This window comes from Stomoxys calcitrans, chromosome 3 (assembly GCF_963082655.1).
Source record: "Stomoxys calcitrans chromosome 3, idStoCalc2.1, whole genome shotgun sequence".
NCBI lineage: Eukaryota > Metazoa > Arthropoda > Insecta > Diptera > Muscidae > Stomoxys > Stomoxys calcitrans.
Genome location: NC_081554.1, coordinates 132,057,160 through 132,075,872, shown reverse-complemented (window position 1 = coordinate 132,075,872; position 18,713 = coordinate 132,057,160). Strand labels below are relative to the sequence as shown.

Here is an 18,713-nt window from a genome sequence, read left to right as displayed (position 1 = left end):
ACAAATTTTTATTCTCTTATCCTGATCCTCTATAAAACCCAAAAAGTAACAAATATATCTTATTCTAATCCAATTCCAATCGTCGTTATGACATCAAATCTTAGCCATTCCACCAATTTCCCGTCCAGCAAAACACACAGGTATTTTGCGCTTTGTGTAAATGAAACATTCTCTCCTCCCAATTAGACAGGGGCCACTGTTGGCAACCTGTATCTGCGCTGAAAAGAAGTACTTCTGTCTTGCACGGATTTATTCCCTGACCACTTTCGGTAGCCCACTTCGCTGTTGCACGTAGAGCTTCCTAAAGTATATTTCTTAGAGTGCTGGGTAACTTTCCCCAACAGGAAACTTTCTCCCAGAGACAATAATATATTGTTAATGACTATATTCCAAAGTATAGGAGACAGTACACTTCCTTGAGGTGTTCCTCTGCTGACCCATTTTTTTTTTGATCCACAGATCCCAAGCGTGTCATAATGCAAAAGATGCATTATGTAGTTATTACGGTAAAGTTGATGCCTAGAAACTCCAACTCCTCCATTGTATAGTCCTTTATAGCGAAAGAACCCTCAATGTAGCCGACTGGGTCGTGAAGGGCTGTTTCAGTGGATTTGCCTTTACGATACGCATGTTGCTGTCAGCACAGGCGATCTCCAGGAATCTTTGTCCGTTTGAGAATTTCCCGGGAAATGTGTATCAACGAGTAGCTGTAGTGTTTCCTCGCTAGACATTGTCCATACATTCTCAGATTTCTGAATATACCCCACCCTAATAGGTCTCGAGGACAGATTCTTCCTTAGCCTAAGAGGCCTTAGATGTATCCTCCACGGAGCTGCAGAATTCTACCTAGGATTTGTTCTGAACCTTTCTCAGCTCAGCCTTATAGATGTCCCAATCGTGCGGTGATCTTTTTGCTTTCGCTCTGTTGAAGAGTTTTCGGCAGTCCTTCCTTAAACTAACTAGTTCTGGGGTCCACCATGGCGATCGCTATTTGCCCCTTGGCTTGGCCCTAAGCCATGCTGACACAAGCGAGTCATTCAGGGCGTTCGCGATCCGCTTGACCACTATATCTATATCCTTTCTTTTCTGGTCTAGAAGGGATAGACATGCAGAATTTGTGTCGAAATGTATTCCAATCTGCCTATCTTCTGTTTAGCCGAGGGACCACTTTTGCAGTATTTTCTCCAAGGCTGAAACTAATATAACGATGATCAGAGAAGCTGTGGTCATCCAACACTTCCCAGTCGCATATTTTTGCGCTTATATCGTCCAATAGAAAGATAATATCTAGTACCTCCTGCCTGATTCTGGTAATAAAGGTCGGTTTTTCCCTTTTGTTACAAAACGCCAGATTGCAACTTATTATACAATCGATAAGAAGCTCACCCCTTTCGTTGACATCCGAACATCCCCATATCTGGAGATGTGCATTAACAGGTTAGGTCTTGTCATAATCCATAGGATACAACTCCTTCAGACTTGTTGAGCCAGAGTTTAGTACGAATACTGCATGTCTCCGGTCACCATCAGCTTATCCAATTTACCAATCTTCCAGTCATTGGTTGAATGATTGGGATTATATTCCCTGATCTGAGGAAATCCTTGGTATCCTATGGTGGTGCTTGCGAAGGCATTTGTGGTCCAAGTGTCCATATCTGATTATTCAGTTAAAAGTTATACAGCTTGAAAGTCATAAAATGTGAAAAAGTGTATTTTTTAAATTTTTTGGTCAAAAAAGGTATTTTCATTGATTAGTCTTTATTGGAAAAACTTTAATACCTTAATTTTTTCTTCTTTTTTTGCGAAGAGGAAATACTGTAGATGCGTTTTAGGTGAAATTTGAAAGATATGTTAACTTAAGTCGGAGCTATATGTACTTCAAAACAGGCAATTTTTATTAAAAAATTGGAAAAACCCCTCGAGCTCAAAATGTTCAAGGGCCAGACCCAATTGGGCACATCTTTATTTAAACCATATGTACCCTAAACTCGTGCAAAAAATTATTTGCACCTAACATTATTTGTAGCCTCCATAGCAAATTTACTAAAAAATGTGGATTTTTAAAACATCTTTTCTCGAAAGGGGTATTTTGATATCTCTTCGTTTGTTTCTTAGAATAATAAACTATTAAAAAAAACTTTATGTTAATAATATTTATATGTTATGTATACCACGTTTCCATTCTAAAATTTCCTCCAATTTGCTGCGTTTGGAATTTGACCATTCTATTTGATCACATCTCATTTTTTTCCGCATTTCAACTATTTCAATATTAATAATAAATTTTTATTTTTGGATTTATCTGTCTAGCTGAAACCAACATAGAATAGGGGGTAAATTCATTTAGTCATTCCGTGTGCAACACATCGAAATATCAATTTCCGACCCTACAAAGTATATATATTTCGGATCGTCGTAAAATTCTAAGCCGATTTAAAAATGTCCGTGTGTCTGTCCCTCCGTCTGTTGTTATCACTCTACAGCCTTCAAAAATTGAGATATTGAGCTAAAATTTGGCACAAAAACGTCTTTTTGATGCATGCTGGTTAAGTTCTTGAATGGACCAAATCGGACCATATTTGATTAAAGCTGCTATATGGACCGATCTGCCGATAAAGAGTCTGAAGCCCATAAAATATTTTTTTATCCGACTTCGCAGAAATTTGAAACAGTGAGTAGTTTTAGGTCTTCCGACATCCGCCTAAATATGGTTCAGATCGGACTATATTTAGACATAGCTGCCATACAGACCGATCTCCCGATAAAGGGTCTGAAGCCCATAAAAGCTTACTTTTTTATCCGATATCGCTGAAATTTGAAACTGTGAGTAGTTTTAGGCCTCCCGACATCCGACCCAAATATGAATCAGATCACACTATACAGATATAGCTGTCGTATAGACCTATCTTCTAATTTCCCATAAAAATCGGATTTCTTGCCTGATTTCGCTGAAACTGTTACTTGTATTTGAGTTTTCGAGACCTGAATAAAATATGATCAAGACCAACCCCTATTTAGATATAGCTATGGATATAGTAGTGGTGGTTGGTATTCTTGTATGTGGGTATCCAAAGTCCGGCATAGCCGAATATAACACGTTTTTAATTGGTTTTGTTTCTATTAAGAATAGAAAGCAAAATAAAAACTTTTTTTCAAAAAGTTTTAGGCAAAATGCTCAAAGCATTAATCACAATGCTTTGAGCATAATTTTGAGCTTTTCCCCAAAAAGATTGCATACTTCCACCACTCACTAATCAGTGAGCTCTGCAATGAGCTCATGCCTTCTTAAGACGAACATTGGATCATATCAGCGCACCTTTCTTCGAGCGCAGTAAGAAAGGTAAATGCATTAAACGAAACTACATATTACAGGATTGGATAGAGATATACTCACTTCATTACTCAGGCCCTCACGAATGACTGTTGGAACGACGCATCTTTCGAACGAAAAAAACATGCATTCCAAATTAAGCACAAATATTTCTTATTGATCTTGGTAGGCCAAAAAACTTACTACATCTCATTATCAGATAGAACTAAAAGGCTTTGTCAGCCGTATCTTAAGTGTGGTTTCACTTAACAATTTAACTACTTTGTTCTACTTAACAATTTGTTCGACTATACTTTGTTCGACTTCATGTGTTCACTCTCAATTAGAAGAGTTTTTTAAGACTTTTTATTTAATTCCATTACTACTTTTTGAAAACAATTTAGAGATATTTTGAAGATGAATGGAATTTTGCCTGCATTTTTTATACCTATAATTTTTTTAATTTCTTAAAATTTTAAAATCGGGCAGAATGACCATATTGTTAATCTCCGTTGTTGGTGTTATTGATGTGTTGTCTCTAAAGAACCTTTCCATAACTTTTTTTACAATTTTTTTAGACGTAAAAAGAAACAAGTAAATGCGTGCTAAGTTCGGCCGGGCCGAATCTTATATACCCTCCACCATGGATCGCATTTGTCGAGTTCTTTTCCCGGCATCTCTTCTTAGGCAAACAAGGATATAAGAAAAGATTTGCTCTGCTATTAGAGCGATATCAAGACATGGTCCGGTTTGGACCACAATTACATTATATGTTGGAGACCTGTGTAAAATGTCAGCCAATTCGAATAAGAATTGCGCCCTCTAGAGACTCAAGAAGTCAAGACCCAAGATCGGTTTATATGGCAGGTATATCAGATTATGGACGGATTTGAACCATACTTGGCACAGTTGTTGGACATCATAACAAAACACGTAGTGCAAAATTTCATTCCAATCGGATAAAAATTGGATACTCTAGAGACTCAAGAAGTCAAGACCCAAGATCGGTTTATATGGCAGCTATATCAAAACATGGACCGATATGGCCCATTTACAATACCAAACCGACCTACACTTATAAGAAGTATTTGTGCAAAATTTCAAGCGGCTAGCTTTACTCCTTTGGAAGTTAGCGTGCTTTCGACAGGCAGACGGACGGACGGACAGACGGACGGACATGGCTTGATCGACATAATTATGGAGGGGATGTTAGAAGAAAAAATAGAACACGTATGTAAATGTGTGTCTCAGTGGATGTTTATAATCACCTTTGACGGTTTCCTTTCCATAACCAGTTTTCTTAAAATTTTAACACAAAAAGCCATGCCAGTCATGTGCTCATTAGTAGAGAAATAACAAACAATACGAGTTTACTCAGCCACATTTCGAAATGTATACCAATGGATGGATCAGGTAGCTTCTTTACAGAAATATTCCACAAATTAAAATCATCTCTTCCAACAAAATTTCTAAAAAACGCAACAAAAAAGCAACACGCAACCATAAAAAGTAGCATAAATTTTTTTTCAGCAGATTTGTGTGCTCAAAACAGCAGTTCTGTTAGTTGAAATAGCGGTAAGAAATGATTGTTAATTCAGCAACCCTATATTTGCTGAACCAGCAGTAATGTCATCTTCCCCATTTTCAGCAGACAAAAATGCTATTTTAGCAAACATAGAGCTGCTGTATTAGCAAACTTGCAAAATAAAAACTTTTTTTCAAAAAGTTTTAGGCAAAATGCTCAAAGCATTAATCACAATGCTTTGAGCAGGCTACACAGATCGAGATTTTGAAGCTAACCAACTCCATCTTCAGTCTGCTTTTCCCCAAAAAGACTGCATACTTCCACCACTCACTAATCAGTGAGCTCTGCAATGAGCTCATGCCTTAATTCAGCAACCCTATATTTGCTGAACCAGCAGTAATGTCATCTTCCCCATTTTCAGCAGACAAAAATGCTATTTTAGCAAACATAGAGCTGCTGTATTAGCAAACGTTTCGCTCAGCTAAAAAGCAAACAAAATCTTCTGTTTTAAGTACAAAAATCTGCTGAAAAGTTTTTCATTCTATTTTTTATGTTTGCCTGTTACTTGTTTTGTGGAATTGTGGAATATTAATGTTAAGGTGCTACCTGATCCATCCATTGGTATGCATTTCAAAATGTGGCTGAGCTCGCTGGCATTTTTTTGTTACAAATCTACTAATATGAACTTGAGTGACGTGACCTACTGTTTTTAAATTTGAAGAAAAAAGATTATAGAAAGTATACATTCAATGGGGATTATATACATCCACTGAGGCGCACATTTACATTTGTATTTTATTTTTATGCCCTCCACCATAAGATTTAAGTATACTAATTTCGTCATTCCGTTTGTAACACCTCGAAATATGCATCTAAGGCCCCATAAAAGGTAAATATTTTTGCTAGCCGCTCGAAATTTTGCACAGATACTTTCTATTGATGTTGGGGATTGCTAATGGGCCATATCGGTTCAGATTTAGATATTTTTTTTTAATTGGCTATGACAGAACATTTGTTCCACTAGCCGAACGTAGAATAGCGTTCCCAGCGCCTCTGCGCACATTCTTAAATCTCTGACACCAAGTTTCGAGGTGTCTCCTACCACTTGATCTTTCCATCGGGCTTTTGACCTTCCCGATTTGTGTGTACCACCGTGTTTGCCTTCAAAAGACTTCTTTGCTGGAGCTTCTTCATCCATTCTGAGAACATGACGTAGCCAACGCAGCCGTTGTATTTTGTCACGTGTAACTATGCTATCGTCGTCATATAGCACATACAACTCGTGATCCATACGATGCCTATATCCTCCATTAACGCAAACCGAATTTTTATCGTTACGAATTTTTCTCTCAAATACTCCGAGAACTGCCTCATCTGCTGTCACAAATACCCATGCCTCAGAACCATATAACAACACGGGTAGTATCAGTGTCTTGTACAGTGTAATCTTCGTCTGTCGAGAGGCGTTGTTGTTTCTAAACTGCTTAATTTTTCCAAAGTAGCATCTGTTTCCCATTATTATTCTTCGCTTTATCTCAAAACTGGTGTCATTCCTTTCGGTTACGGCGGTGTCGAGGTAGATAAAATTACTGGCTATCTCAAAGTTGTGGTTCCCAACTTTCTCCATATTCTTTATGTGTTCAATTGCACAAGGCGTTTTGGGAGGCTGCAGTTACTACTTCCGGTGACCGACCTATGATGTCGATGTCGTCGGTATAGGCAAGTAGCATGGTTCTCTTGTTAGTTGTGTGCCACAACTATTCCAGCAGGATATTAATGAAATCACCCGATAGGCTGTCTCCTTGTCCGAAACCTCGTTTGGTATTGAATGGTTCGGAGAGATTCTTTCCTATTCTTACTGAGGAACGCGTATCGCAAGTGTCATCCTGCAGAGTCTTATTAATTTTGCAGGGATCCCAAACTCAGACGAGGCTTGAAATACCTTTGAACGTAAAGGGGTATCGAAAGCGGCTTTGTAGTCAACAAAGAGATGGCAGGAGTTGATTTGTCCTTCTTGTGTCTTTCCCAGGATTTGGCGCAGTGTGAATATCTGGTAAAGGGTTGATTTACCAGGTCTAAAACCGCATTGATAAGGCCCAATTATCTCCTTGACTTTAGGCTTTTATCTTTCACACAGTACGCTCGAGAGTATCTTGTATGCGATGGGGAGGAGACTTATTCCTCTGTAGTTGTCACATTCCGCCTTGTCTCCTTTCTTGTGTACGGGACATAGTATGCTGAGGTTCCAATCATCGGCTATGTGTTCTTCTGGCCAGATTGCGCAGTTAAGGTAATGCATACGCCTTATCACCGTATCGCCTCCGGTTTTAAAGAGTTCAGCGGGGATAATCTCCCCGACAACGACGGACACTAGCAATTGAGTATAATGTTCTTTCCATATCCTCAGCATGCTATCTGTGTCAGTTAACATATTCCCTTCTTTGTCTCTGCAGGAGGATTTGCCTGCACCAAAGCCATCGGTTTTATGTTTAATTCATTGGTTGAATTTCCGGACCTCATTCTGTCTCCTGTACATCTCAATTCGCTCACACTCACGTCTTTCCATTTCCTTTTTCTTTCTGCGGAATAGACGTTTCTCCTCCCTTCTTTTATCCCGATACCTCTTCTTGATACGTTGCTACTGATTGCAGGGTTGCTTGACACCCTTGGTCGTACCATGAGTTTCTTGGAGGAGGCTCCCGGTACCCAAGTACGGATTTCGCGGCATTTTTCATGGAGTGGGCAATTATATCATCGGAACAAGGAGTGCTTTCATCAAGCAGTTGGGTCAGTCGAGTGGAGTATGCCGCTGCCATCTGTTGTGTTTGCAGCTGTTCAATGTCCAGCTTCCGTGCAGTGACAGATCGTATTTTTCTCGCCATGTTCAAACGGTTGCAAATATTTGCTGCAACAAGGTAATGATCCGAATCTATATTCGCCCCACGGATCGATCGTACATCGACATAACATACTGGATGAAATACTTACTTCTATCACAACGTGATCAATTTGGTTCCTCATGTTTTGATTTGGTGACAGCCATGTAGCTTTGTGAATATTTTTATGTGGAAATTTGGTGCTACTAACTACCATGTTTTTTGCGGCGGCGAAATCTATAAGCCTAAACCCATTACTGGACGTTATCTCGTGGAGGCCAAACTTTCCGACTGTTGGACCAAAAATGTCTTCCTTCCCTAACTTCGCATTAAAATCTACCAGAACGATTTTAATATCTTGGGCGGGGCAGCGGTCATATTCTCTCTCTAGGGGCTCGTAGAAAATATCCGTGGTCTGCACGTCTTTGTCTTCCGTCGGGACATGGGCACAAATAAAGCAAATGTTGAAGAATTTGGCTTTTATGCGGATTGTGACTAGCCTCTCATCCACCGGAGTAAAGCTGGAGACAAGGTGTTTCAGTCCCCGACTAACCTCAAATCCACAGCAAAATGCATGCCTCTTGTTATGGCAGTAATAGTAGTTCGTCACCGTTTGATGTTGCAGTGACGCCATTCCCAGTCCATCGCACTTCCTGTAAGGCGGTAATATCTACCTGGTACTTCTCTAACACATCTGCCAGCGCGTATACTGCACCTTCTCTATAAAGAGCGCGGACATTCCAGGTACAGATTCGCAAATAATGGTCCTTTTTTCATTTGCGTGGGTCGTTAACACTGGGTGAGGTCCGTTTTTACTATTCCTTTGTTTTTCATAGTATATGTATCTCATAAGCGGGTTACTGGCCCGTTCACTCGTTTATCTTTGTTCGGCTCCTAGAAGCTTTAATTTTTGCTGGTTTTACAGATGTTTGGTATATAGAATAAATAGTACGCTTCAACTAAATTTAGTTTGTAGAAATGTTTAGCAGAATCCATTATGGTGGGTTCCCAAGATTGGACCCAGCCGAACTTAGCGCGCTTTTATACCCTCCACCATAAGATGGGGGGTATACTAATTTCGTCATTCTGTTTGTAACTACTCGAAATATTCGTGTGAGACCCCATAAAGTATATATATTCTTGATCGTCGTGACATTTTATGTCGATCTAGCCATGTCCGTCCGTCTGTCCGTCCGTCCGTCCGTCCGTCCGTCCGTCCGTCCGTCCGTCCGTCTGTCTGTCGAAAGCACGCTAACTTCCGAAGGAGTAAAGCTAGCCGCTTGAAATTTTGCACAAATACTTCTTATTAGTGTAGGTCGGTTGGTATTGTAAATGGGCCATATCGGTCCATGTTTTGATATAGCTGCCATATAAACCGATCTTGGGTCTTGACTTCTTGAGCCTCTAGAGTGCGCAATTCTTATCCGATTGGAATGAAATTTTGCACGACGTGTTTTGTTATGATATCCAACAACTGTGCCAAGTATGGTTCAAATCAGTCCATAACCTGACATAGCTGCCATATAAACCGGTCTTGGGTCTTGACTTCTTGAGCCTCTAGCGTGCGCAATTCTTATCCGATTGGAATGAAATTTTGCACGACGTGTTTTGTTATGATATTCAACAACTGTGCCTAGTATGGTTCAAATCGGTCCATCACCTGATATAGCTGCCATATAAACCGATCTTGGGTCTTGACTTCTTGAGCCTCTAGAGGGCGCAATTCTTATCCAATTTGAATGAATTTTGGCACGTAGTATTTTGTTATGATATCCAACAACTGTGCCAAATATGGTTCAAATCGGTTCATAACCTGATATAGCTGTCATATAAACCGATCTTGGGTCTTGACTTCTTGAGCCTCTAGAGTGTGCAATTCTTATCCGATTGGAATGAAATTTTGCACGACGTGTTTCGTTATTATATCCAACAACTGTGCCATGTATGGTTCAAATCGGTCCATAACCTGATATACCTGCCATATAAATCGATCTTGGATCTTGACTTCTTGAGCCTCCAGAGGTCGCAATTATTAACCGATTTGCCTGAAATTTTGTACGACGGATTCTCTCATGACCATCTCGATCGATCTCTCTATTTTACTTCTTGAGCCCACAAAGAGCGCAATTCTTATTTGAATTGGCTGACATTTTACACAGGTCTCCAACATAAATATAATTTAATTGTGGTCCAAACCGGACAATATCTTAATATCGCTCTAATCGCAGAGCAAATTTTTTCTTATATCCTTTTTTTGCCTAAGAAGAGATGCCGGGAAAAGAACTCGACTAATGCGATCCATGGTGGAGGGTATATAGGATTCGGCCCGGCCGAACTTAGCACGTTTTTACTTGTTACTTGTTCATTCTTGTAAAAAGGGGGAAATTTTGTATAGGTTGGGTCGTAGTTAACATTGCAATATATAGCTTCTTTATCGCTATATATTGATATCGCCCAATTCATTCGTACATATATGGTACGTGTAGGATATAATATAGTAGGCATCGCTCGACTTTTGCCTTGCCTTTCTTGTTTTAAATTGTAATATGGCATAAATATGTTCATCACCTTTATTGAGCCCAGAGAAGTCGTAATCATTAGCTCATTTGATTTCTTTCAAATAATTTAGATATATAAAGAATCCTTAGCGTTTTAACTTGTTTATACTTTATACAACGGTAAAACTTCATTAATTAAAATTTTAGCAGTCCTATAACAGAACTACACAAAACAATCTGGTCTTAGACTTATATATCTCAAACACAATATGGTTGTATAAGTCTTTTATCGTAAGATATTTTATAGTTTGAGTAAGAGTATTATTGTGGAATGTAGTGTTAATATCGTTCAACTTTTTACGATGCGAATAAGAGGTTCAATTACTGCAGAAACATTTTAAATATTATTTGTTAAAATGCCATAGGTTGTGAATTATTTGTACAAACAAGCCGTTTAGCACATTCCTTAAATTTGATCCACTCATTATTTTTAATTCATATTCATTGCCATGTTATCTTTTACTCCATTCTTTTTTTATTTACTCTTCATACTCATTTTGCAGACACTCTGTGAAAAGGGTTTGTCAGCTATGGAATCGTCACATCGACGTACTATTAATGATTTGGAGGAGAAGCATAAACAAGAAATTGAACGTTTGCTAATCGAAAAGGAAACAGCCTTGGCCGAAGAAACGCAGGTAAGGTTACATTATGCTAGACTTCACTACTCAACTCTCACCAGCTATAGCCTTAAGAACCGCCACCGCCAGTTTGAACCATAACTTCGAACTAAGAAACCAGCTAGCTATATTGTTTCTGTGGTCTGCCATGGATGGAAAGGAAGGAAACGAAGTTATAATTTGTGACCATCATCGTAGAGGAGCCCAACTCAGCGCAAGCTTCCTCTATAGCTATGACACATGTGTGTACGTTTGTTTGCATGGTCACAAAGGGACGGACAAAGATAAAGTGTACTACACATAAATATTCTACATATGAGGCATAAGTATAACAACCATGTCATATATAATTATGAGGCTGAAAATCATCTACTCAGACACTGTTGTTTTCATTTGGCAACTCTTTTCTGGGCACAAAGTCTTAACTGCGACTATGGTTAAGTCTCAGTATATCGATATTACATGTATGATGTACCGGATAGGTTGGCTGGTTTCTGGGCAATGGACAGTAGGTTAAAGCTGGCTTTATGTTGAGTTAAAACCTTGATTTTACCTTATGCTCTGTGTCAGCTGACTAGATCTCATGTCTTCTTCGTCTATTTTTTGTAATTTTTTACCCTTAGGCAACATTAGCTGCTCTTGATGCAATGCGTAAGGCTCACCAAAGTGAGGTACAACGTGAAGTTGCACGCTTTAAACAAGAATTTCTTAAGCAATTTCAACAAAAAGGGGAACGTACTTTGGATTCAACCAAGGCGAAGGAGTATGTATTATTATTATTATTCTTATGCTACATTTTCGTACTTGCCTTACTATAATACACTATATTTGTACACAACGATGCCGTACCAAACGTGCATACTTAAACACCATCTTCAACAATCTCATCATACATAGTTGGTTTATGTATGAGATACGCCAGTAAAAGTACAGCAATATTGTATGTGCAAATACATATGAGCGATTCCATGTAAATTTTTATCACATTCAATTGTCATAATTTTGTAAAGCAACAGATAAATTTAACAAATAACAAACTTTAAAACATTGATTTACGAATAGTGATTGAAACTTTGTGCTTTTTTATGTAATTTTTTATGGAAATTTTCAAATGTGTCCTTTTCTTCCAGAACCCACTTGACTTATATTTCATAATCCATTAAATTTTTTATTTGAGTGTATTAACCTTACTATTCTTATAATAACGGTATTAAGTAAGTTTAATTTTGATTTTCTGTGACGCTGTCGGCTAAAAACCACATTTTGGTTGTATCTTTAATTAAATTTGATTACTTGTGGTGATCGAATTTATATATTTAAACGGTGATTTTTTTTCTAGAAAAAAGAAGTGTTGCTTAGTAAAATGTATACAAAAAATTCGAGATTAAGCCTGTGGTGGCACACTTTGTGAAAATAACTTTGTTTCTTAATTTAAATATTTATCAAAGTAACCTTAGAATAATTTTATTATTTCGTAAAAACAACTTTGTTTATTATTCTGAATATTTATCACATAGGCTTAGTATAATTTTGACAATGTACAAGAAATTCATTTCTGTATAATAAAGTTTAGTTTTGAATTAGTTTTTATTACGAACACATCTATCCATTCCACATTGGTGACCCCGAACGAAAAATATACAGATTTTATTTTTTTTCAAGCATGGCTACTGAAAATGAAAATAATGCATTGGAGTTATGCCGTGTAGCGGTTCGAGTTCCTCCGTTTTGGCGACAAAATCCGCGGCTATGGTTTATACAATTGGAGTCCCAGTTTGTTACATCAGGAATTTCTTCCGACGAAACGAAGTTCCATACGCTAGTTGGGTCCATGGAAAGCGGTATTTTGAACCATGTAAGCCATATTGTGGAAAATCCTCCAGCGGTCAACAAATACGAAGTCTTGAAGAAGGCATTGCTTGATGAATTTATGGAATCTGAGGAAAAACGCCTTCGACAACTTTTGGAAAATGTATGTACCGGTGACAAGAAACCTTCAGCATTACTAAGGGAAATGATGGAATTGTCCTGTGGAAAAGTGTCAAAAGAGTTATTGAAAACATTGTGGATCCAGCGCCTTCCATCAACAACAAGAGCCATACTGTCGGTAAGCGATGATGGAGTAGACAAGTTAGCAATCATGGCAGATAAAATCCATGACCAGTATGATGCTTCTGGTGTAGTCAATGCTGTTTCAACTAAAGATGAAGACCGTTTGATGGTTTTGGAAAGGCAAGTAAGTGAACTTTTATCGAAAATTGATGCCTTTTCGTTCAGAGGTGGTCAACACGAAAAAAGGAATTCCACACATCGTTCACGAAGTAATTCACGCTCTCGTTCAACATCTTCTGTGTGTTGGTACCACTATAAATTTGGACGGAAAGCGAAAAAATGCCGTTCGCCCTGCTCGTTCAATTCGACGGAAAACAATTAGGCACCTCATCTAAGGTGGCGGATGAGTGCGACCGGCATATAAGTCGCCTTTTTATTCAAGATGCAGAATCAAATTTAAGATACCTTATAGATACCGGTGCCGACATATCTGTTTTACCTCGCAGAAACGATGAAAAAAACAAAGCGTCAAATTCTTTTGTTTTGTATGCAGCGAACAACACGAAAATACGAACTTATGGAACAAGGGTTATTAATTGCAATATCGGTCTACGACGAAGATTTCTCTGGTCATTTATTGTAGCTGATGTAACACAGCCAATAATTGGATCAGATTTTTTGAAGCATTTTGGACTCCTGGTGGATATGAAAAACAATCAACTAATCGATTCAACAACAAAACTCAAAGTATCTGGATTTTGCTCACTTCAACCGACTTTATCGTTGAAGGTAATTCCTGATGGGCCAGGAGAATGTAATTCAATTGTTTCCGATTTCATTGATGTTACTACGCCCAGTATTAAGTTACCACCCGTTAGTCATCCAGTTATACATCATATTGATACAAATGGACCAGTAATTTCAGTGAAAGCACGACGACTATCTCCAGAAAAGTTAAAAATTGCGAAAGATGAATTCGATTATATGATGCAACTTGATATATGCAGACCATCAAGAAGTCCTTGGGCGAGTCCTCTTCATATGGTTCCAAAAGGTGATGGTATGTGGCGTCCGTGCGGAGATTATCGTGCCCTCAATAAGATAACCGTTCCCGATCGTTATCCGGTACCTCATATACACGACTTTGGTTATATGTTAGCTGGTAAGAAAGTATTTTCAAAAATCGATTTGGTCAAAGCGTACTTTCAGATTCCTGTAGCTGAAGAAGACATTCCAAAGACGGCTGTAATTACACCTTTTGGTTTGTTCGAGTTTACACGGATGCCGTTTGGTCTCACGAACGCTGCTCAAACGTTCCAGCGTTTTATAAACGAAGTTCTAAGGGGACTGGATTTCTGTTTTGCTTATATTGATGATATACTCGTAGCGTCTGAAAACGAAGCAGAGCACGAGATACATCTTCGGCAGATTTTTTCTCGTTTGCAATCACATGGCGTAACTGTAAATAGAGACAAATGCGAATTTGGCAAGGATTCCCTTATTTTCTTGGGATACTGCGTAACTCAAAGTGGTCTAGTGCCAAGTCCAGAACGGGTATTAGCCATTCAACAATACAATTTGCCAAAAACTGTCAACGAGTTAAGTCGATTCCTTGGAATGCTCAATTTTTATCGTCGGTTTATCCCGAAAGCAGCTCAAGCTCAGGCAATATTAAACTCCCTGAAGTCCGGCCAGAAGAAAAATGATAAAACACCAATTGAGTGGACACCAGAATTGCGTAATTCATTTGAAGAATGTAAGAATCAACTAGCGAACTCTGCACTTTTGGCATATCCCGTTGAGTCTGCCGAAACATCTTTATGGGTGGATGCGTCCGATATCGGTATGGGAGCTGTTATTCAACAACTCATTGATGGTGAATGGAAACCGCTTGGATTCTACTCAAAGAAGTTATCAGATACTCAGACTCGGTATAGCGCTTATGATCGCGAGCTTTTGGCGGCGTACTCTGGAGTTAAATATTTTCAACATTTTCTTGAGGGACGCCAATTCTGTATCTATACCGATCATAAACCATTAACATTTGCTTTCAATCAACGTCACGATAAGGCATCTCCACGCCAGCTTAGACACCTAGATTTTATTGGACAGCATACAGTGGATATTCGCCATGTACCTGGAAAAGAAAATATCACTGCAGATGCTCTATCACGACTTAATGCAATATCTTTACCATCTTCCCTGGATTATTCGGAACTTTCCAAAGATCAAGAGAATGATGAAGAACTCAAATACAAATACAATACAATACACTCAAATACAATCAAATCCGCAATCATCAAATTTGCTGCTGAAGTATTTCCAAATTTCTGACTCGAAAACGGAAGTTCTGTGTGATGTGTCAACTCATAAAATAAGACCTTATATCACACCTCGTTTTCGAAAATGCGTCTTCGATATGATACACAACGTTTCTCATGCGGGCTCAAAAGCCACAGTTAAGATGATATCAACTAGGTTTGTATGGCCAAACATGAGGAAAGATATTTCCATTTGGACGAAAACTTGTCTTAGATGTCAACAAGCCAAGGTGGGACGTCATATAAAAAGTGCTATTGGCCAATTTCCAGTGCCGGATGATCGATTTAAAGTGGTCAGCATCGATATTGTTGGACCTCTTCCGCCATCGGAAGGGTATAGGTACTGTCTTACCTGTATCGATAGATTTACACGTTGGCCGGAGGCTATACCATTGCAAGACATAACAGCCGAATCTGTGGCTAAAGCATTTCTTAGTGGATGGATAGCAAGATTTGGAGTGCCTTCTCAGGTGGTGACAGACCAAGGGCGACAGTTCGAGTCGGAACTGTTTCGAGAATTTTCAAAGTTGCTTGGAATTCGTGTTACTCATACGACACCTTATCACCCCCAGTCAAATGGCCAAATCGAACGTTGGCATCGAACACTTAAGGCATCTTTAATGTGTCACGCAAACCCACGTTGGTCCATGGTTTTGCCAATAATAATGTTGGGATTACGTTCATCTATCAATCATGATTTAAGCGTATCGCCTGCTGCGTCAGTATATGGTATGGAGCTTACATTACCAGGTGAATTCTTTACTGAATCGAAATTTAGTAAATTGCGTTCTGATTGGGTTGCACAATTTAAAGCTGATATGAACAACGTCAAAGCAAAGAAGGTTAACCGTCATGGCGATTCAAATATTTATGAGCCAAATGCATTGAAAGAAGCAGAATTTGTATTCATCCGAAACGACGCTGTGCGAGCTTCATTACAACCTCCATACACAGGACCTTTTCCTGTTCTATCTAGAGGAGCAAAAACATTTGTAGTTGATGTTAATGGAAAACGGAAGACGATATCTGTTGATCGCCTTAAGCCAGCCTTAATCTTGAAAGACGAAATGCCAACGAAATCCATATCACCTCAACCAGTACCAAATGATTCTCATTCACGAACTCTACGATCAGGAAAAACTGTGAGAATTAAAACTTAACGTTGTCACTGGGGGAGGAGTATTGTGGTGGCACACTTTGTGAAAATAACTTTGTTTCTTAATTTAAATATTTATCAAAGTAACCTTAGAATAATTTTATTATTTCGTAAAAACAACTTTGTTTATTATTCTGAATATTTATCACATAGGCTTAGTATAATTTTGACAATGTACAAGAAATTCATTTCTGTATAATAAAGTTTAGTTTTGAATTAGTTTTTATTACGAACACATCTATCCATTCCACAAGCCTAAGGTGAGTGTAGTGCATTCCAAAATAGTCATGTCGTTTGTAGTTGACATCGGTAATCAAAGGTTGTAAATCTTAAGTAGGTTATTATGCCGTTATAAACCGATTTTGACCATACTAGGCACGTATGTTGTAATATTTCAGCGAAATCGGTGATCGGTATATATGGGAGCTATATTCAAATATGAACCGATAGGACCCATTTTCAATCCCCAATGACCTACATTAAAAGAACTATCTGTGCAAAATTTGACTTCATTGACAACAAACGTCCTCTCGGGAGAACATTTTGCTACCAATGTTCTCTCGGAAGGACATTTTGTTACAGAAGTCCTCTCGGGATGAAATTTTTTTACAGACAACCAACAAACATATATTGTCGAATAAAAAACATTTTTGTGATTCTTAGCACCCCAAATAACTCTTCACCTGGTTACTCCACACGCTTTTTGCGTGTTCTATTGTGGTCGCCTTCAAAAGACTACATCATTCTGACATGAGCTAGCCAACGCAACCGTCATATTTTGATGCATTTAACTATGCTATCGTCGTCATATATTCGCCATTAACTGAGACTGGTCTATATATTTTAGGAAGGATTTTTCTCTCAAATACTCCAAGTTCAACCAAATCTGCTTTCAAGTACACATGCTCCGAAGTCATACTACAGCATGGGTAGTATCAGTATGTTGTATAGTGCGATTTTCGTCTGTTGAAAGGTGGCTTTGCTTCTCATCGCTTTCACAATCCAAGGTAGCATCTGTTGGCCAATAATTTCCTTCGTTTTATTTCAAAACTGGTGTCATTGGTTCCGTTCACGGCGATGCCGAGGTAGATAAAGTTGGTGACTATCTCAAAGTTATGGTTTCCAACTTTCAATACGTTTTGGGAGTTAATACCATCCATTTTGTCTTATCTGCATTCACTGCCGGACCGACTTTCATGATTCTCTTTCGATTTTTTCAAAGGCTGCAGTTAATACTACCGGTGACCGACCCACAATATTGATGTGGTCGGCATAGACGGGTACCATTTGTTCTCTTGTGAGTAGTGTATCATGCTTAATTACACCCGTATCTTGTATAAACTTCTCCTGCGGGATAGTGAAGAGATCACATGATGAGCTGTCTGAAACCTCTTTTGGTATTAATATCGTCAGTTTTGCATGGATACCAAACTCAGATGTTACTTAAAATGCCTTTGAACATATAGGGCTGTCAAAGGCAGCCTTGTAATCAACGAAAAGACGGTGGGTTTCTTCTTTTCTTTCAAGGTCTTCTCCAGGATTTGGCAAATTTTGTAAATATCGCACTGATAGAGCCCAATTATTTCGTTGAATTTAGACTAATATCTTTTAGACAGTACGCTAGATAGTATCTTGTAGTTGGAACATACTGTCTTGTCCCCTTTCTTGTGTACATAGCATACTAAAGTTCCAATCATCGGGTATGCGTTCTTCTAGAAAGATTGCACAGAAGAGCTGATGCATATGCCTTATCAGCGTGTCACCTCGGTTCTCAAACTGTTTAGCCGGCTACCCATCGGCTCCTGATGCCTTGTTTTTTTTTCATCCCAGTTACTCCTTACTGGTTCTGACTAGGTGGTACACATTCTATACCATCTCAGGGATTGGTTCAGTTCATGGCCACCATCATCTGATACCAGCAGCTGGGTAAGTTGTTCATTCCATATCCTCAGCACCCTATCTGTATCAGTTACCAGATTTCCTTCTTTGTCTCTGCAGGATGTTCAATTCTTGTTAAAATTTTCGGACATTATTCTGGCTCCTGAACAATTCGATTCGCTCACACTAACGTCTTTCCATGTTCTTATTTTTCTTGCGGAAAAGGTGTTTCCTCCGATTCGTCTCTTTCGCCTGGCGCGTTGCTACTGCAAAGTTGCCCTGTATCCCGCATTCTTGGCTTCAACTGCTTTTTGACACTCCTGGTCGTACCATGGGTTTCTTGGGGGAGGCTCTTGAGACTCTTGCCATGTAGTGGGCAATGGTTTGCCATTGCGCTGTTATTTTATCGGGACAGGG

At 38.8% G+C, this 18,713-nt stretch overlaps 1 protein-coding gene across 8 annotated transcripts in view; it reads left to right on the top strand.

Moving 5' to 3' along the window:
• Positions 1-18,713, top strand: part of LOC106085824 (protein outspread) — a 561,373-nt gene that overhangs the window by 520,255 nt on the left and 22,405 nt on the right. For 7 of the 8 annotated variants that reach the window (XM_059364395.1, XM_059364394.1, XM_013250248.2 and 4 more), the window contains 2 exons: positions 10,773-10,907; positions 11,513-11,652. In XM_059364395.1, coding sequence (XP_059220378.1) covers positions 10,773-10,907; positions 11,513-11,652 — 275 coding nt within the window. Of the gene's footprint in view, positions 1-10,772; positions 10,908-11,512; positions 11,653-12,551; positions 14,790-18,713 lie in introns of those variants that run through there. The other variant, XM_059364396.1, reaches the window with a different exon arrangement.